This window comes from Chaetodon auriga, chromosome 6 (genome assembly GCF_051107435.1).
Source record: "Chaetodon auriga isolate fChaAug3 chromosome 6, fChaAug3.hap1, whole genome shotgun sequence".
Taxonomy (NCBI): Eukaryota; Metazoa; Chordata; class Actinopteri; order Chaetodontiformes; family Chaetodontidae; genus Chaetodon; species Chaetodon auriga.
In genome coordinates, this window is record NC_135079.1 from 4,333,333 (window position 1) to 4,354,599 (window position 21,267).

At 43.6% G+C, this 21,267-nt stretch overlaps 1 protein-coding gene across 1 annotated transcript in view; it reads left to right on the forward strand.

Moving 5' to 3' along the window:
- Positions 1 to 21,267, forward strand: part of insc (INSC spindle orientation adaptor protein) — a 43,021-nt gene that overhangs the window by 3,851 nt on the left and 17,903 nt on the right. The window contains exon 2 of the mRNA XM_076733498.1: positions 13,942 to 14,033. Within this exon, the coding sequence (XP_076589613.1) occupies positions 13,960 to 14,033 (74 nt within the window). The 5' untranslated portion in view covers positions 13,942 to 13,959. The remainder of the gene's footprint in view (positions 1 to 13,941; positions 14,034 to 21,267) is intronic.

Below are 21,267 nucleotides of genomic sequence, written 5' to 3' on the forward strand. Positions count from 1 at the left end.
AGCTATCACAACCACTTCCTGTAAACATCTGTTTAGCACTTCTATCTAATAATAGGTGACTGGTAGTTACTCTCTGCCAGGCATTCTCCTCTGGCCTGCCTGGTGAACAGCTGAGGAGGGTGTGGCGTGGTTAACATGAACCACACATGCAGGTGTGGCCCTCGCTGTGCCGTCACACTGTTTAATTAGGTTTTCCCTCCACAAACAGGGAATCATAGGGTTTCCGCTGTATAAAAAATATATCTCATCTCTCCTCAGCCTCACACCCACACTCATTGTCTGAGACATTAAGACAACGCCTTGCCAATGCAGTCTGATGAGCAGTGACTGAGGGTGTGACTGAACTTCGTGACCACAGCTAAACTTGGAAATGTGAAGCTGCACTTTGCTCCGCATGAATCTGGTTTTTGAGTTGCCAGCGCCAGAGAAAAGTGTATTCAAACTGGCATGCTCATGCTAAGCTGGCTTTACACTCAACATCAATCTTTCACTCATCAAAGCCAGCCAAACCCATCCTATATAGCTGCTCCTATAATACAAGGCAACAGGCTGATTCACGTTCAAGGGGTGCACAAGGCTAAGATCCCAGTCTTGGAGCTGGACCTTGCCAAGCGTCTGTCATTCTCCATTAGTAGCTTCTTTTTCTGAAGGAGGTAGTTTCTTTCTTTGCCTTTTGCTATTTTTCCAACCCTCCTCCTTGTGTCTGTGTGGCCCCGTTGGAGTCAGGGCCCGGTCATTTTGGTCCTCCTCCCACAAGTCTGGAGTTCTCCAGAAGCTATTTCTCTTACAGTCGGCCAGTCCTCCGGCTGTTTCCATCCAAATGCCCGCTAATTTTCTTTTTCTTCACCAGGCGAGTAACATTTGCACAGGAATGATGTAGAGAATCTGGTAAATTTTCAAAATAAAACACATGACAAATGTGGTGCATTTATGTGCTAACAAGCATACAGCAACAACAGCAGCTTGGGCTGCTACCTTTGATTTGCTGACCTTTGACCTCGGTGGAGTACAGACAACATCTTCCTCCACATGGAGCCAGCTGCCTGTCTCCAACATTAGTCAAGGAGACAATTTTTATGGCTTCCAAACAAATGTGGTCAAAGAAAAAACTCCTGCTGTTGATTTAAACATTCATTCATTAGAACAATGAAACCTAATAATAATAAATATTGAACACAAATGAAACTCTTGTTCTTCTTCTTCGCTGACTGAGCATCATCGGCAGACACTCTAAATAATGGTGAACCACAGTGTGATGCAGCACCCATGAAAACCCCACTTCAATGTTTCACATATCAAAGTGTGGACGCTGCACGTGTGTCACGTGCACATCTTTGATGCTGCTTTATTGCGGGTAATGGCCACTGTTGACACATCACTGCGATAGCCCTCATGACTCAGTGGAGGCTCTCTGTTCAGAGTGGGCACTCAATTAGGAGAGTGCAGGTATAAATTTTTGCGTAGGTGGGCCCAATATGGCAGCCACTCTGGGACCCAAGACTGGGAGATAAATCAATATCAGACCGGTTGAGTTAGAGCGTCACTGTGGAGCTTCTCGAGTGTTGACCTCTTTTTCTTTACTCTCTTCTTTTCTTCCAATCTCCATCTGCTAATTGGAGGAAGGTCGTGTGCTTCAGTGTGTTTAGTTGTTGTTTCTGTCATTGCCATCTGCTGTATTCTGCTCTCTGACCCTTGCTACGGTTCATTGGGGAGATCATGAGAGGAAATGGAGCCGTCAGTACTTCTGTGCTTTTGTTTGCTGCGTCACCACTCCCTCCTCTTTGTGAAAAAGTCTTGACGCTGTTGAGACCACCTGAGGGAGTCTTGAGGACTTACTCCTCCTTCCCTACCATGGTGTCCTTGTCCTTTGTCTGTCTCTCCCAGCAGCGAGAGTAACTCAGAGGAGGTGTTTGAAAATGTAAAGCAAACTGTTATTAAGATCTCTAAACTGTTGATGTTAGCTGTGATTTTCCTTCAGATATGGCTGTTTTCTTTAGCTCTAGAGTCAGTGTTTGGTTTGTCTGTTCTGTAGAAACAGTGCAACATGGTGAACTCTGCTGAAGGGGACCCGCTCCCTCTGTAGACATACCGAGCTCATTTTAAGGTAACAAAACCAAAGTGATTCTTATTGTCAGGTGATTATACACAAATGAAAACATATCTGTGAATATATTACATTACATTTAACATTTCTGCCAATGATGCAATGATTACAATGATACCAAATGGAGAAAAGCGGCAAATCCTCACATTTAAGAAGCTGAATTAAGAAAAACACTTTCTTGACAATTGATTAATTTTCTGTCCAGTGACTAATTGATTAATCGAGTACTTGTTTCACCTCTTGTCATACATGTATCTTTTATATCTGTGACATTGTAAATAGGGCTTTTCCTCTTGTTTGTTATTTCTAAGTCCTTTGTTTGATTGAACTTGTGAAACTAAATGAAACTTAATAAAATTCAAATGGTTTGTAACATCTTGGTTCAATGGCAGCAGTAAAGAGTCGGTGTTGCACCTATTTAACGATGAATATCTCATCTTGAAATCACACTTTTTAAGTATTTTCTTCTGAGGATTTTCTGCATATCTCGAATGACACATGGCAGACTGTTTGGCAGACCTAATTACCCAGAAAACTCTTACATGTGTTTACTTTTCGTGGAAAAAATAGCACTGAAATGGCTGTTTGAAGTGCCACGTGTGTGCTCGCTGGGCACATATGGAGCTTTTCTTGCATACCTTGCGATTTTTGCAGCCGATATTTACTTATCACATTGACCCCATGTGTGTCCCATTTACCCTGCATGTGCCTTTAGTTCGGTGCTGGAAAAACAGTCGGGGGAAAACGCCTTGAAAAATTCCACCCGGCCCTGAAGTGGTGCCTGTGTTAGTCTGCTTAGATCTGGGCAGCGGACCTATCCTCCACCCCTGATTCTTACTCTTCCCTTCTCCCTTAACCCACACACAGACCCAGCCCACCTAATTTACTCCCACCTCCTAATGTCAAACAGCTGTAGAGCTGACTAGCAAGGAATTACTGCTATTACGTCCTCCTCCCCTCCTTCCCTGCTTTTTTTTTTCTTAGTAATTTTGTGTGTGGCCCATAATATCAGGTCACTCACGAGCCAAAACGAGATGTCTAAACCAAGTGCCCATGCAAGGTTAATTTATGATCCCGGTGTTGGATATGACGTCATGAATTTGCATCATAGGGGCTCGTGGGCGGAGATGGATAGACAGACAGCTGGCTATAAATCTGCGTATGGATCGTGCTTTCCTCCAGCGTTTCGTAGTAGCCGGCTTTCTCTGACATGCAAAGGTGGGCCGTAACTGGGCCAATGCCATTGCCAAAGCACTCCATCTAACTGAAGCAGCTGCATGACATAAATGCTAGTGAGGTCATTCTCCGTGTGATTGACAGGAGAAGATCAGGCAATGATGCAGAGGGTCGAGAGCTCCTGCTGCTGTCAGGAATCTGCTTCAAAGGATTGTTTTGGCCACATGCCTGAAGTCCAACCTGGAGGCTGATGACACAGATTTCAAGAATTTATCACTAACTTTAAACCTTTGGCCACAATATTCTAGACAATGCTGGAGAAGCAGCAGAAATGCTACTGTATGCACTGACATTGCTGATGGTACAGTCCTTTATGACAATGTTGTTGCATCCCATGAGTGTTAAGATCAATTATTTTTGCTGAAGTAAAAAGGATAAGAGAAAACGTAGGCAAAATAGAGAACAACAATGAAACAATGATGTAATTTAACGTGCAGGGAAGCTCGATAGTCAGGTTTTTGATATTCGTAACTTTTACACTCCAAAGTAAAAATGCCTCCAATGCAAAGTGTTCAGTTACTTTTATGGAGCTTTCTCGTTCAGGGAAGCTGAGGTCTTGCTGTTTTATGGGGAACTCATACTGAGCCCGAGCAGTTCCACTAAAACAGCTGAGAGTTCAGAGTACGGTCTTGGTAACAGGTAAAAATGTACCATCAATGTTAAGTTAACATTCATGGTTTCTGCAGCTTATGGCATGTAAAGTATGTTTAAGGTTAGGAAAAGATTCTGATTATAGCAAATAGCATATGGTTAAGCTATATCTATGGTTAGGCGACTATAACACTGCAGTGGGTCTGTGGATGTGCATCCTACTTCAGCCACGATATCCAGGTGTCTCAAAACATCACAGAGATGCTCCAGAAACTGGATACTCGTGGGATACCAGCGAGTCCTGACCTGGTGTATTTGCTCTTCTGTGTTGTGCAATATATTTGGGATTTCAATGCACAAACAGCATTTCTCTAAAAATGTTTCAGCATGTGGTCCTTGGGGGAACTTAGCTTTGCCTCAGTCTGTTGCCAGGGCTGAAAAACCCCAAAATGTTATGTTTTACACAAATCCTTCAGCACTTTTAAGGGACACCATTTGTGTTGTGTTTGGATTTTTGGTTTGGTGTTCTGCATCGACTTATCGGGGCTTTGACAAAGGTCCAGTCAGCCAAAACCACAGGTTTTCAAATGGATGCACTCCTGTCTCCTGGCCTTAACCTCAGTGTTTGTTGATATCTTCTCGGCTCCGTGGTGACTCATCCCATGTTTCATCGGAGAAAAGCGGTTCTAACTTTTGTTGCTCGTTGCTGGCTGTGCTCGGCTCTGATTGGGTTTTCCCCTCTTCTTTGCCACGAGGACTACATCTCGGCCAATCATGTTTTGACTCTGAGGTGGGTGTGGTAGAGGTTAAGTCATACATGGCAACACCCCTCAATCTTGTTATTTTGGACACAGCGGTTGGTTGTAACTGACTGATCTTGCAGATTTTCAGTCTCACCTGATGTCCTCAATCATGATGTCCTCAATCATGTCTCTTTTTTTGAAGCTATTGCACTGAAACTTAAGCTTAACAAGACTAGACAGAATCTGTCTGAGTATAAACTAGCACTAAACACACTTGTGGCCCGCTGTGTAAAGTGTGGAGAGCTGCGGGGTGATGACAGAGTACACTGTTAGCAACATGTGTCAAGTTGCTCAGACTGATTATGGTTATATACCCTGCTTTTACCTGTAATCCTGTCTCCAATTATGTCAGTGTGACTCCCTATTAGCCATGTGGTGTATGTGCGTGTGCTGCCTCTCTACAGGCCTCTCTCATTCATTATTAAGCAACTCCTGATGTTTTGCTGACCGGTGTCAGGTACCCACACGATCCCCTTCACTGAGCCAGTCTGAGCCAGCATCCAGTTCCAGTGTCTTTGGCCTGTTGGAGCTGCTCCCGAAGCTACTGAGCTCCACTCCGAAGCCTTTTGTTACCTCTGAGCGCTGCCTCTCCGCCGGCTGATTTCCTCCTGTTATTTATTCTGCTAACTGTCGATGGAAGTGGAAGCTTAAAATGCATTTGGATATTTCCCTTGGCGTAACAAGTTGGGGCCAGTTGAGCTCTTAGGAGGTATGGTGCTGCTATCATCTGTTTTTTTTTTCTTGAAAATGAGAATTACGGGTACTTTTATAGCTGACCATAAAGTACCAAGACGACAGTGTGTTCACTTTAGCAGACTTGTGGTGAAGCAATATAGTTATTTATGCAGCTGAATTTCATCTTTTTTTGGGAGGGAAAATGTGTCTCAGGCTCCTTTGGTGTCTGAGGAATGAGGAGCTGATGTTATTACTGCTGCCTTGAAGTGTAAATGCTATCAGTTGTAGCGCTCTGTCCACTTTTATTAGTGTGACATTCAACAGGGTGGCTGATCTCCGACCGTGGTCGGGGTTGCAGGTCGTTGTGTATGTGTGTGTGTCTCTGTGCGTGTGTGCAACTTGACCCTGTCTGATCTCATCTCCATAAGCGCAGGTTGCCTAGAAACCCTGTGAGGGCACGTCCATATTATTATGCCAAAGGAAAGAACGCTCACAGACCCAAATAGATTGCACAGTTTTTGGCCTTACAAGGGAATCTTCTCATTCAGTCCAGTCAGGAGTGTGTTGGGGAAGGATTTAAAGTTTTCAGCTCCCAAACTGGTGCATACAGAGACAAGAGGGCAATTATGGTGTGCAAAACAAAACCAAAACAGGCCTAATTTCTAGTTAACTTTTTATGGAGTGCCTTTACTGTATGCACTGCTAAGAATAGCGATGTGTGTCATGTTAAGTTGGAAAAGCATTATATTGTATGGTTTTGTTATCGTGGGGCAGGAGATGACTGCACAAATGCTGGAAAATTACTTTCTTTCTGAATATCCATGCTGTAAAGTCTATTGCTCGGCTGATTGCTGCTCGAAAAAGTAGACAAAAGAGAGAGAAGACTGCCAAAGTATGAAGTTTCCTCTAGTGCCTTGAGATCCAGTGTACATCCTGGGTAGCAGTGGATGGGTGCAGAATGAGTGACAGAAGTACAGTGGAGCAAAACCGCTGTCAGGTACACTGTTTGGAGAGCATTTCATATGTCAAGCAAGTCCGTCTTCTCTGTAGAGGCTGGTGACAGATACTGAGTGATAACCTGCTCTCTCCTTCCCCCAGATGGATTTTTATAAGTCAGGAAGACTTAAATGAGCCATTAAGGAGGCAGTCTAATGCTTCCTCAGCTCATCCGCCCTCGCTTTCCACTGGTGTTAACTTTCCAACACTTTCATCTCACAAAGAAAGAGAACGATTTAAACCCTGTGCCATCCCTGGAGAAACTTTTGATAACCTCTAATTCTCCCGTCTTTCCTGTTTTCCTGTTATGTTGTTCTATTCAAACCTTAACTCATCCAGTAAATTGCTGGAAAGACACTGGAAAGATGACTCATATTGATCACTTGTCAATGTACTGCATGCAGCACAGCAGAGTCTCTTTTGTTCCTTTAGCCACTGAAAGATTTGCCCTCATTCGGCTCTATATTTGGTTTGGTTCTTGACCACTTTATCCCCAACTCCTCCTGTCCACATGTCAAAGTGTCCTTGAGTGAAACACTCAGGTCAGACAAGTGCCTTTTATGGTAGAAAACTATACAATGCATGGTTGCTTGCGACAAAAGGTGTGTGCTTGTGAGTGTGTGTGTGTGTGTGTGTGTGTGTGTGTGTGTGTGAATGGATAAGTGGGAAGCAAATTGCAAAGTGCTTTGGATAAAAAAGCTCTACATAAATTCAGTCCAGTGCAGCCCATATTTGATATATTTGTTGTTTGTTGTCATCTGTGCTTTCTTATGATTTACGTGTTTTAATGCATCGTCGCAAACCAGATTTTCTGCGGGATAATAGAGTTGAAGCAGTTGTATGTCTGGTTTCACTTTTGAGTCAAAGCTTAAGTGTTTAAGCGTGGCATTTAAAGATGTTAGTGAGGGATTAAGGAGTATATGATCATCATTTAGCTCGAGTGATCAGTTAAATAATGGCCCTTCGGAGTGGCTGCTTTTAGCAAACATTTTATTTTGTGAGGCTTTTGTCCTTGCAGCATCTTATTAAGCATTCAGATGATCAAGATGGCAGTGTTAAGAACTGTAATCATGCAGTCCAGAGATAAAACTTCTATATCCACATACTGTGTGTACACCTGGCTGAAGTTTAACAGGTCATACCCATATATTAGATAGAGAAGCATTAATGTAATACGAGTGTTTGTACAGTCTTGTGTTGTTATCTGCTTTACCCACAATCCATCTCCCACATTCACACTTGTCATTTTCTCCACTTCTTTCTCAACTCTTTCAATCTCCTTCCCAAACACTGCACATCCACTTTCTACAGTAGAAATATATGGAAACGGGAGCGGTGCTCCCTCTCCATCCTCCTACACATTCATTCCTGACATCACGGTGTGTCCCACTCAAACCCGTGACGCTCCTGAAGCCCCTGTCACCATCACCCTGAGACATGTCAAGACGTTGACACTGTTTTTCTATCATTAGCCACACGGCTGCAGTGGCGCTGCCGTGAAATATGCTGTTGCGTCTCTTTAAAGGCAAATTTAAGTTCCAGCATCTCCAAAATAACTACAACAACCATCTGTGATAATGCAGACTGAGTCAATATGCTGCCCTGTAAGTGTTATTTTCTGGTTTTTGTACTGCATGTGCCCCGCATGCCAAGAAAACTTAGTGATTATAAGAATCCGGAGTTAACAATGGGAGCTATCAGTGTTTTCAGTGGTAGTTCCCACTGTGTTTGACTTCAGTGTCAGAAATGATTGAGGTGAAATCTGAAGGATGTGCTATTTTACAGACAACCGGAAGACCTGGATATAGGCAGAGGCAAAGCTATTTTAATCCAGGATTCATTAAATGTCCATGTGGGTGTACGTGGACAAAATTATCAAATGTCAAGTTTTAACATAGTTCACAGTAGATTGCAAGTTATTTGCAGTGTGGATTACTCTGACAGCTTCGTAAAATGAATGCCATCATCATCAAAACATTCATAAAACTTCTCAAACCAAACCTACAGCAGAATCCACCTCTGGTCATCCTAAGTATGGCTTAATATGCAACATCTGGCAGAGCTCTCGGGGTCCGAGGGTCCGAGGAACGAAACAATTTTTTATTGCGACATATTTTACAAAATGGCCAGCGGAGTATTGTATAGTAGTTTGAGAAGTTATTCTGGACATGGACAAAACTAGATGACATGTCTCAGTGTCAGTTTTATGTTCACCAGCGCTGAATGGACTGATGGTAGCCTCGAGGTTTGGCTTGTGGCCAAAAAGTTTGTTCAGAAGGTCATTCAGATCCTTGGACGGCCTGGGAAAATGGGAGCAAGTGAAAGCTGCTGGCCTCCAGTTAGCTTCCTCCGGTAGCGCTACAGAGGCCGTTCTTACTAACTAGCAAACATATTTTAGCTGAGTGTCAGCCTGGCAAAACAGCCCAACCTAAAATAAGTTGGCCACACCAATGTTATCTGTGGAATGCACTGCATTTAGACTCACTGAGATAGTGGAGGACTGTTGTGTCTGAAGAGAACAAATACGTCCAATGTCTGCTTCATGTAGAAGAGGCAGACTGATGGTCATTTTGGTACTTTATGACAAATTTATCAATTCATCATCTGTATCTGTTGTAAACTCCTGCCAACTAAGCTAAGCTGATGTAAGCTTATGTGACATTAGCTTATGTGATGTTAGCTTACAATACGTTAGCTTAAATCTACCACAGTTTGTTCAGTACTGTGCTCCATTTTGCACATGTTATTGTCACTTTTTCCAAACAGTGAAGACATCTGAAAGTTCATCACATCAGGAATTATTATGGTTGAGACAGATGTTACTTGTGCCAGATGGTTTCAGTACATATTCAGTTCATGCTAGCAACATTAGCGAAGCGTTTGTTTCATCGCATCCTGTGCCATAACCTATTTCGTGGCTCCCTCTATGTTATTGTTCAAACAGGTTTTACTCTATTTTGGAGCAATTTAAATGTCTTTCCAGGACCTTGTATAAATCTCCTTCAGTGTATGATGTGTGATTGTTACTCGACATTCACTGGGTTTACAGAACATCCTATAAAGTGCCGAATCAAATCAGTAAAAAGGGTATAGGTCTATTGTGTATTGTACTAACTATGACATAACTTTGGAGAGAGTTGTGAGTACGATTGTGTAAAAGCTACCTTCGGCTGACTCACCAAATGTCCAGACTATAACAGTTCATCAGGCATTATCTGCTGCCCTGAGTGGGTCTCTCTGTCCAAGTACAAGGGCCCACTTTGAGCCAGCCCACTGTGTGTGGGATGGGAATGTCGGGTCCATGGCTCAGCACAGCCTGCTTCCAGCATGTTCCCACCCAACCACCCATACAGTGCCCATCCTGCTCTGCTTTCCTCTCCACATGACAGCTCTGTGGTGAGACTGTGGCCGCCGTCTCCTCCTGCAAATCCAGTCTCCAGCTCAATGAGAGGACGGGCAGCACGGCACCGTCGAGTCGCCGATGCGGAGCATGTCCACTGTATTTAAGGGCCAAAGGCCAGAGACAGCTTCTTTAGTAGATGCTTTCTTTAGTCTGTATAGGCTTGGACAGCAGCAGGGGAAGAAGCATTTTGTCCTTTATTGTTGACAGTTTTGACATAAAGCCAAACCGTAAGGAATCGGTTACACAATGAGGCACTCCTGAAACAACAAGGACATTAAACTTGGAGTACAAAGCCTGACTCACTTCATCCTGAACTCCATCACAGTGACTCAAGCTGCTTTGGGCCTCTCAAAATGGTGAGTGGCATTGCTTGTATCTCCCACTTTCCTCAGAGTCTGATTTCTTCTGTTTTTGTCAAACAGAAATTCATTGCTTTTGGCACAACACTGAAGCAAAGCCACAGCGCTGCGGTATTTTGTTTTCTGCAGACCAGTTTTTGTATTCTTTTGGTGGTTTTACCCAGAATCTGCAAGAGGCATTCTGCTTCACCACAGAATATTATAAAAAGGACCTCAAATGTATTTTTAACCAGTGATTTCTGCAGTTACAGAGAGCACAGACAATGAGATCAGTGAACAATGAATGCTTGGTGGTACATTAGCCTTACGCATTCCCTTTATATCAATGATGGAAACAAGCACATAGGGACTGAAGGGAGGATATTGCTGGTGCTCAAAATCATTTTTTAAATAGTCTGTCACAAATCCACTAACATTAGAAAAGTGCAATATTGATTGACAGCTCTTTTAAAGGCAAAATATAGGAGCCAATATCACAGGTTCATGGGGTTTAAGCGTACTCTAAAATACACTTTTAGCTACTTGTTAGTTGTGATTTTAACAAACTCAAACAACATTCAATAAGTTAACATTAAAAAAACTCTAATCCCTGTGAGTTTTTTCACTGTGTGAAGAGTCTATATCATCCTAATTGTCCTCATCCAACATAATCTTGTATAGGATTTTTGGGAAAAGGTGAGAAGGAAGTTATGCTATTGTTACAGCAGATTGAGTGACGGTCCACTGTCATAACCTGCTAATCCAACAGTCAGTATGTCAAACTGGGGTTGTTTAACTGGTGGCAGTCCTGGGTTTGTGGGAAATGGTGCCCATTGAAAGCACCTAAAACAGAAATATTATTTAAGCAATCGTATTTAACATACTGTTTAGAAAGGTTTATGTTCATGGACGTCTTGTCATTTTTGGTCATTTGTTAGTTTCACTGAGGTTTTCTTGGACTTGAAAGTTCACTGTGCTTCTTTATGGTGCAAAACCTTTAAACACAAGCTCGTTATTTAGGCCTTTTGCTCTGTCACTGCTCTTCCCAAGCTTAGTCAAGCAGTTGAGGTCTACAGCCAGAATGTGTAAAGGTTACTGAGCTCAGATAAGGCAGCATCAGATGACCCATGTTAAAAGCAGGAGCTGGCGTGACTAACTAAGGACAGACCTTACAGGAAACATCAGTGGAAAACTGCAAGTGACAGAAACATGCACACAAGCCCACTCCAACATTTAAATCTCCCACATGCAAAGAATAAATGCAAGTGCTGCAGTAAATCTGGAATGCACACTGTAGTCATTTCCCTTACACAGACGAGTTACTGAGTGGCTGTTATTTTACCCGGCGTGTGACATAAGGCCGAGACAGAGGTGTCCTTTGTTTGACTTACCTACGACCGACACGCTCTCCACAGCAACCGAGCGGGGAAACCCACAGGGCAACTCAGGTTTCAGCCCAGACATGAAAAGAAATGTCCACCCTGGCAAGAAAATTAGCCAGGATCCTGTCAGAGCTGACCATCTGCTTAGGAAACTCATATTTCTGTAGCACTTGCAGCATTTGTGCACTTGGATGTTTAAACTGTGGCGCCTGCAGCTTTAAACAGATAGAAGGTGCAGCTTTAGCTCTTAAATGTTACATTACATAAATTATTACGGCATAACAGAGCACAGTCTGTACCAAAACCAAACCGGGCCAGGAGGCTGTAAAAGAAACACCGACAACCTGCTGTAAACTTTGACATTTCGCTAAAAACCTTCCGCTCTCCTCCCTCATTCATCATTTCCAGTCGGTGGCCACTCACAGCAGAGTGACAGAGTTCACTTTCAGCACAATGGTCCTTAACATGGCACTTAGTGGCACACTCTAAGTGCTCAGGACTGAATTGCTTGATTGGACAACTCATCTCCATTTGTATGGTAATCCACAGAAGAGCGCCGTTAACGAGCCGCAGCACCATGTAATGGAATCTGCTGGATCTGTGTCTCGTTGGCAGTGACCCTGAGCTCAATTATAGGGTCAGTATAATTAATCTACACCTCTGTTGTAATAATAACGGTGCAATTATATCAGCCCTTGTTCTCTAGTGTTCTGTTGTACTTTATTTTAGCTGCATTGAAGGGTTTTTCCTCCAAAACCCTGCTCACTTCCAGCCTTCCATGGACCTGGCACGGTATTGGTATAATTTCTGATTCGCTGTGATGCTTTCTCTGAAAATGGCCCTGGAGGAGCCATGCCAAGACTGCGGTTAAAAGACCCCCTCCTCTCCCCATTTCTCTGCTTCTCTGCATCTTCTTCTTCCTGCTCTCTCCCTCTTCTCTCTCTCTGCTTTTATCTGTCTTATGAGTCTCTTCACCTATTCATCCGTCTGGGTATCTGTTAATCGCAGTCACTGACTCAGTCACTCAGCTCCCCTCAAAAAAACTCTTTTTTCCTCATCCATCATTAAATAGTGCCCTTGTTGCTCATAATTACGTAGCCCGGGGAGTTTCGGAGCAATTGAAGCAGTTAAACAGAATTGGTGACTCCTCCAATGCGCTGCTGTGCCCGATCCTCTCCTTCTCCAAACTCTACAGAATGGATCATTTGTTCTGTCATCGTAGCATTTGGGCTCAAACACTGCGGCAGTGAAAAAGCAGAGTAACGTGGGATCAAACGAGCGGCGGCTCACGTGCATCACCCATCCCTCTATCCTCAATTGCTTTATTGTGAGCTCCCCTGTTTACGCCTATCGATCCCTTAACACGCTGGAAGCTTTTAATGAAAAGCAGGTCGCCGCAGCTGAAACCTGCTCCGTGACACCGGCAGGGTGTGTGTTTGCATGCGTGAGAGAGAGAGATAGTCTCACTTTGTAACTACCTGCTAATTATACTGCACAGTAAACATGAAATTTGTAACCACACCACTGCAGGATATCATTATCTAAAAGGATTAGAGTGTGGTTCAGGCAGGAGGGCGACTGTGGCTTCTCCCGATTGAAAATGGACTAATCTAAATGGGATACATCAATAAAACGGCAGAATAAAGTTGCGGGCACTTAAGAGCGTCAGCCTCTTTTGCTCAGGCTCAAAGTAGGGAAGAGAGTCACTGGCTGGCAGCCAGCCAATAAATTAGAAGATAAGAAATATTATTCCACTGGCACACCAGCAGCTTGCAGCTATTTAAAACAGTGAGGTTTATTGATAATTGAATTACTTGGAGGAAAAAAAGACGAGACAAGAATAGAATGCTTGGAGGCGGATCAATAAGGAGATATTGTAGTGGATAACACTGCGGTGGCAAGCAGCGCAGCTAGAAGGATGCAGTGTTTGTGTGTGTGTGTGTGTGTGTGTGTGTGTGTGTGTGTGTGTGTGTGTGTGTGTGTGTGCGCACATTGTACTCAGTGTGTGTGCAGTGATGTGTCGTATTCCAGCCCGTCCTCGCCAGATAAACGGACATATAGGTCGTCTGTGCAGGTAAGTTACTAAAAGCGATGTTTCCGTTTATCCCTACGCGGTGACCTCTAGCGGCTGTAGTGACTATGACGGAACAAAAGAAGAAGTCAGGTGATGTAGTGTAAAGAGCAAGAAAGTCAGCATATGGAGGAAGGTGCAAACATGCAGGAGGGCGCTGCTGCTGTCTTGTGTGAAACCAAAATCGGCCTGTTCAGTCGTTTCATGGACGTGTTGAGTATTCAGTTTGGCTGTGACTGTTAAATACTTGAGACACATTTGACGGGAAAATAAGCTGATAAAGGACGACGCTCTCACTTCATGTGCAAGCTTGAGGTTTACGTTGATCGTCTTGTGTTTCAGGCGCTGAGCTGAAGTAAGATGGCCGCAGACAGAATGGCGACTCCTCAGAGCAGCTCCAGACAGAGCAGCTCGCTCTCTTCGTCCCCAATGAGGCAAGTATACGCCGCACCGCTGTGGATCTGATCTGAAATACAGCTCAGACGTGGACGCAGTCACAGCCGCTTCATATGATTTAAAGGGCCAGTTCACCTCAATCACAACAACAGCATGTTTTTCCCACTTGTCCCACAGGTCTACACATGGTGTGTAGCAATCGGGCTAGTTTTGGTTGTATTTGCTGTGGTTTTGAGACATAAACTGCTAAGAAGTCTGCTGACACCACAGTGCAGTGAGGGGAGGTTGGAATGTTTGTAACATTGCTTAAACTCAAAAGCAAAGGCTTAGGTATGTTTCCATGAAGAGTTACAGATGCTTGGCTAACCATGTAGCTTGTCATGTCTTTCTTGTGTAAACGTGCACAGAAACACACATACAGATGCACACAGACAAACACATCCAAACAACAGACTGACAATAATAGACATCATAGCAACCCTCCTGTTTCACTGCAGATGGGGTCCCTACAAATTCAGCGTACTTTGGCCCCCATCTCCTTCTAATAAAGCACTGCAGTGGTGTGAGAGGCTCTTGTATCGTGGCAGCTCTCACGGGAACAGACTGGGGTGACGGGGGTCCAGTTGTGTCATCGGTCGTCCTCGATGGTTTGTGAGGGGATGATTGTATCGCGGAGATGTTTGGTGACAGATCGGGCTGCTATGCGGAGGGCAGGTCTCAGCGGGCCGTGAGATGGAAGACACAGAAATGCATCAACATGAGACATGTCAGACGTTACTTCAATCCCTGTTAATCAGATAATGTGACAATGAGCAACAGCAGCGTTCGCTTCAGTTCCTCTGTTTGACCAGTGTTTGCCTTAACTGCAAATGGATGATAAAGTTAAAGTAAATTTCTTTTTTTTCCCAATATTGGATGCTTAAGCAACCCTGGAATTGAACTTTAGATGGTTCATGTGTATGTTGAGAAGCAGGTGTTATCGGCCGACAGCCCTGAAGCTGCTGAGTAAAATCTCATCCTCACCTCCCCCATATCTGCTTCTGGAAATATTTACCAGCTAATGCTTGTTGGTTCAACATCACCAATCCAATATATCGGCCTTAGTCAGATATAAGCCATGGATCCTAGATCAACAAATTAGAAGCCGTCAATAGGAGGAGGTGCAAAGGTCAAAACCTTAGTGATAACGCAAAGACATCGAAAAACACACACTTCCACACTCGCTGCCATGCACGCACAAGACCTGAAAACATCTGTCCGCAATTGGATTCCATATTTGAGGTGCATATCAGCACACATAAGCTGGAGATTATACCCAAAAATGCAGAAAAATCTGTCAGACACATGTGGTGGAGATACAAAAAGAGAAGTTTGCGCATACTGAACAATCAGAAACTGAAGCGGCGCTGCTTCCACGCTGTCAGGCAGTCACGAGAAGCTGACTGGGAAAACCTGCCAGCTGACCTAAACTGGACTCTCTGAACTGCTGAACCATCAACTAAACTGGCTCCATCACAAGCTGGAGGCCTGGGGAGATTATGCAGCTTTAATCGACATTTCACATCCTTTTTCATGTCTTAATGACTCGGGGCCAAAGAAAACTCATCCAGAACCCATTGTGTGTTTTCAAACCTTCATGACTATCAATCTTTAAATAAACTCCTGCTCCTGACTTCCAGAAAAGTCTCCTTTTGGAGACAAAAGACGAAACTCTTATCACACGGCCGTGATTTATGTCTCTGTTGTGAAACGCTAAGTGCCAGATGCTGATGCTTCTTATTTTTTAATGGGAAAAGCCTCTTCATCAGCTGCTGCGGTTGACTGTATTTCAGTCATCGATAATAAATTTGAATATATATCTTCTGACAGTTTTGTGTTTTACGAATGCTTACACAGCATCGCAGGAGACGCGTAATGAATGCCCTTGGATATCAAATCAGTACAGCTGTCACGCCATACATAGGCAACCAGACACACACACACACGTAAACAAACAGATGATCTCTTACTTGCTTTGTCTGTCCCTCATACACACACTGAAAAATAAATCCTATTTGCGCAGCACATGGCTCAGCAACAGTCAGTAAATCAACTGATGAAAGGAGCCAAACAACTGAATTGTATTAAAATAAATTGCAAACACAGACGGATCGCACACATGCACTCGGTTGACAAACATCTCCACAACAGAATCAGCGTTTTGTCCAGACTGGCTTAGCTGGACAATCCAGGCCTCAGGTTACAGTCTGAGAGAGGCTCGGCCACGACGCTGCGAGCGGGTTAACCGAGTTCCTGCGCCATCGTTCGCCTGCGTATCTTCTCTTTTTTTGCCGCGGATTTGTGTTTTGGGCCCATGCAGGCATGTTGGAAGTTGCATAAGTGTGGGTTTGCTGATTGGAGGGAAATCAAGTGAGACGAGTCAGCTGGAGACGGTTTGAGACGGAGAGAATCCACAGCATAATGTCTCGCACATATGCCCGCAGTAGGTGCATTTTTATGCACGTTAACACACGTGTGTGAGGGCAGGAAGGTGAGTCAGAGCAGACGCCGAAGCTGGTCACACTGAGAGAATCAGGCTCGGCGTGCTGCTTTAGGTGAGTCTGGACTTGGCTGCACATTAGAGGCCGTCTGAAACATCTGGGAGTCAGATGTCTGCCCCGGTTGCCAGGATCCGACTGTACCAGTCAGGGGCCGCAATATCCCTTTACCACGCTGCTACTACGGGAGGAGCTCAGACTCGACCTTTGCCCAGAAAATCAAGGCATGACTTACACATTCAAAAGCACCACTCGCATATGCTTTCACCATTTTCTCAGCTCGTCTGTCACCTCTTCACTCAGCCAGGCAGTTTTCAGAGGAGCTGCAGCCTCTGTGCACAAAGGTTTGCTCACAGAGGTCTCTTTGCCAATATTCTGGTTTTTAAGCAGAAGAGGAATGCAAGAACATCCTATTTGGTCTCTTTGTATGTATGCCTCCATATTTAATTCTCTCAGGGACAAGAGTGTCCTTGTTTCCTCCCTCGGCCGAAGCCAAAGCCACAATGGTCTGGTCCTCAAAATCTCGCAGCTCATTCTGCCCACATTTCCATTCACTCTGCGCCGCTGGACTGCGGTTCTGTTGTGGTATTTGAGAAAGATTTCCATTTGTTCATAAGTGACATCAGGCGTCAGACTGTGATATTCATGAAAACCAGACACTGGACGACCATGAAGGGCTTCGTCCTGCTCACACTGTGCTCCCATATCAGAGAAATGTGCAGAGAATAATCTGAACTGAATCCAGTCAGATTCAAAACAGAACTAAAGAGCATGAAGTAACACATGTTGTTTCTTTTCCAAACAAGCTGCTTGGACTGTCAGTGGTACAACATGCAGTTACTGGACAAGTCCAGATGTTTTCAGACTTTTGATGAAGACTTTTATGCAAAGCGCCGCACTGTACTGTACCACGAGCGCACACATCTGTAAGTTTGACAGGCAATGCAGACAAGAAAGTGTTCTTAACATCTGGCCTGGAAATTTTTCTGTTTAGTTGCATGAAAGATTAAACCCTAGAACCTGCCTGCTCTTATCTTAGAGACAGTCAAATTTCCACACGCAGCAAAGTGAAACTTCACTTCCTGTTCAATCTGAACACGCCAGTGCAAATGACTGCAAATGAAGTGTATTCCTTTACAGATTTAGCGGACTGACGCCTGTTTACACCTTACTGTGGAAAGACAAGCACAGTAATTTGATTAAAATGAACGCTTAGAGTAGAAAATTGAATTACTCACGCTTAAGTCACTAATTGATTGATTTAATTAGAGCTGCAACATATGATTATTTTCGTCAGTGATCATTCTGCCAATTATCATCTCAGTTTACCGATTAATCGTTTGTCCAATTAGTGAACAATGGCCATCATATTTCCCGAAGCCCAAGGGGACGCCAACTAATTGCTTGTTTAGTCTTATCAGCAATCCAACTCCCTCAGTTCGCATCACAAACATGGAGAAAAGCAGAAAATTCTCACATTTTAGACGCTGGAACTAAGGCCCGTCCGTCATTTTTACATGAAATGTGGCTTCAGTATCAAACTAGATTATTTTTCTCACTTTATATTTCACTGTCACCATCACCTGCTCAGTGTAAAACTTCCCTCTTTCTCGTGTTTTCCTCCACAAACTGCGCCTGGAGTGCATTATCTGTATTTTACAACATGTTAATTTCACACACGTTCATTAAACCGGACCGACTGAGCCACACAGGACGTCTCCATTTTCATTCAAAACATCAGCGAGATGCCTCTCAGTCGACGGCAGGGTGGCATGAAGTGTGGGGAAATCATTCATCACGCGGCCGACTGAAGAGAAGCAGACATTACTCAGCCTGTGTTCATGATCTGTGAAGTGTTGTACATCACTTGAGGCCTCCAGCAATAGAAGAGAACAAGCCCGGTAATGGGCAACCGCCCCCGAAGAACAAACTAGTTCCTGATGTCTAATAACTGCCATCCTTGAGTGACAACAGGTGCAGGTTTCAAACCTGCCGTCTGCTGCACATTCACCACGGAGCTCTACGGCACACTGGGCTGAGACACGATGTTAGCCAAAGACGTGGCCGTCGCTGCGTTGAAAGCACATTCGTGTGGTCACTTATTTTCATTATCTTCACGAGCGAATGACCCACAGACAGCACACGCGAGCAGATGAATGCCTGCAGTGTGTTTTCATGCGGACGTGGTTGCTGTTTTTAGCCTCAAAACAGACTGACTCAGACCCTGCGATGAGGGATTCTGTAAGATTTCCCTGTTTGTGCTCGGCGAGGGTTTCCCTCAGCACGGAAAGGCTGTCAGCAGATGAGTCCATCTTTGAAGCAGCAAGTGAAGCTTTTTGAAATTCCACTGGGTTAAAGTGAGGTTCAGAGAGAGAGAGGAGAGATTTTACACTTGAAAGAGGACAGAAAGTGTTTACCAGCTGTCTATTAAGAGCCACTGTTTTCATCTGCAGGTCATTCTACTCATTATTTTTGTGCAGATAGTTCTGTATTTCATTGTATTTGTGAACCTGAGAGTTAGTTTAAGTTCTTTATGTATGAATGAAGCATGTGCTTTTGTGTGTGATGTTGAGTTAAGCTGTGCAAAAACAAACACATTCGATCAAACCAGAGTCCCTTCGACCAGCTGTTTAGCATCACGCATGGCTTCTACACATTTTTGACATAAATACTCTCATTTAAATCCTCACACAGCCAACCATCGCATCCACTGCAGCCCTCAACCGAACTCAAACTCCAACCTTAACCCTTAAACCAACCGAGCGCTCGCAGCCTGACTGTGCAGACGCAAACCTCTCTGTCTCTGTCGTAAGTGTGGCGTCGAGCTCAGAGACAGACGAGTATGGAGGCGAAGAGTCGGAGCAGCAGCCTCTCGGTGACTCATCCGGCAGAGCAACTCCATGTGTCTCAAAGCCCATGAAAGGTTGAATAAGTGAATCATAGAAGCTCCTGAAGTGTTACAGGAAGAGTGAGTGAACCTTAAATCTGGACAGGATTCAGCCTTCAGTCAGATTTCTGCAGGTTTCCATGTAAAAGTTACGTAATTCTTCCTTTTAATCTTTCAAGATTTTTTCATTCTTGGTTTATGATGTGCCATGTTTACCCACCACCATCCCAATTTCAGATTAACTTAATCTAATTTCCATTTATTTATTTTTCATGATGTTGAGTCCAGTCCCTTTTTAGTGGGTGAAGCTGCTCTGTATGTTTCTTACTGTCCTCAAATCCCATGAAAACACCAAACCAACAGTGCGTCTCACTGCTGCCTGTCTTCGCTGCACATCAGAAAGTTTCACTGAAAGCTGAGGAGGATCACAAACTCACTTAACTGCGAATAAACCAAATCCCTTGTTTGAAAAACTGGCCTTAATGGAACTGGCTTGACATCCAGGTGAGCATTACAGATAATTTAAATTCACTTTAGTTCAATTAAACAAATATAAATTTGCCTTGATTAAATTTAAGATTCCCCTTTCAGTAATATTTCATCAGTATTTATATCAAACACTAAGTCCCTCTAATAAATAGATGCAGTACTTCTATATAATGTATCTATGAAGATATATAGATGGATAGGCAATATTATATTAAATGTAAGATGTGCATTGCCACTGAGAGGTAGGCAGGAGTGACCTCCTGTAATGGTCCTGAAGATAAGATAAGATAAGATAAGATAAGATAAAGCTTTATTAATCCCATGCTGGGAAATTGTCATTGTTACAGTCAGCAAAGAATAAAAAGAGAGACATAAAAAGATCAAACAGACTGTAAATAAGTATACAAAATAAAAATCAACTATATACCTATAAGAATACTGTTGCCATATTTAATTGCATATGAGAAAAATACTGTTTATGGATCATAAATACAGTATTTGTACTATCGCACAGTAGAAAAATGTAGATAAATGTGATGGATATGAAGGTGTGTTAGCATTAATAACAGTAGTGCAAAACAGTTTGTGATGTTGTGATGGGAAACAACATGAAGGCAGTGATATGGTAAACTATCATGATGAGCAGCCTGTGCAGCTCCAGGGTCTCCATGGCAGATCCAGCCTTCTGCATCAGACCGAGCAAACCAAATATTAATTAATGATGGTTTCATAATAATAATAATCCAGAGAACTTGCACATCAAACACAGAGAAATGAGTGGACTTCCATGCCCGCTCCAAAAACCTGTTTATCAGGAACATTTTTCAAAACAAAAACAAGGATATCTCCATCATTGCTCGGTTCGCTGACAGCCACCAGCAGATGGGAACGAGTGACGCTTCACGTCCAGTGGATCCGGTCCGGGATAATGGAGCCGCTGTCGCCTCACCCTCTCTTGGCCCTGCATGTAAATATTTGTCATTCCCTGCGAGCTGAAGTGCACCGCTTCCCCTCCTTTGGAAAACAAGCCTATTATTATCATCTTTTTTCCCCGCAGTCAGGGGAAGGTTTTGTGGCTTGATGGGCATGTAAATCAAGACGCATTCATCCTTACGTGATGCTGTTATGTAACTGTGGAAAATGGCTCGAAATGGCCGCGTCGGGTCAGATGTGAAGAGAATTTTGCATATTGTTGCTCATTTTAGATTTGATTTGGTTGTTTGTTTATATGTTTTCAGCCTCGGAGTGTCCGATAAACAACCAAATCTGGACGTTTTTATGCGTCTCTGTGTCATTTGGTTTGGTCTTCCACAAAAACACGAGGTTAATTGGCTGAAACGTATAAGAAAATGATGCCAA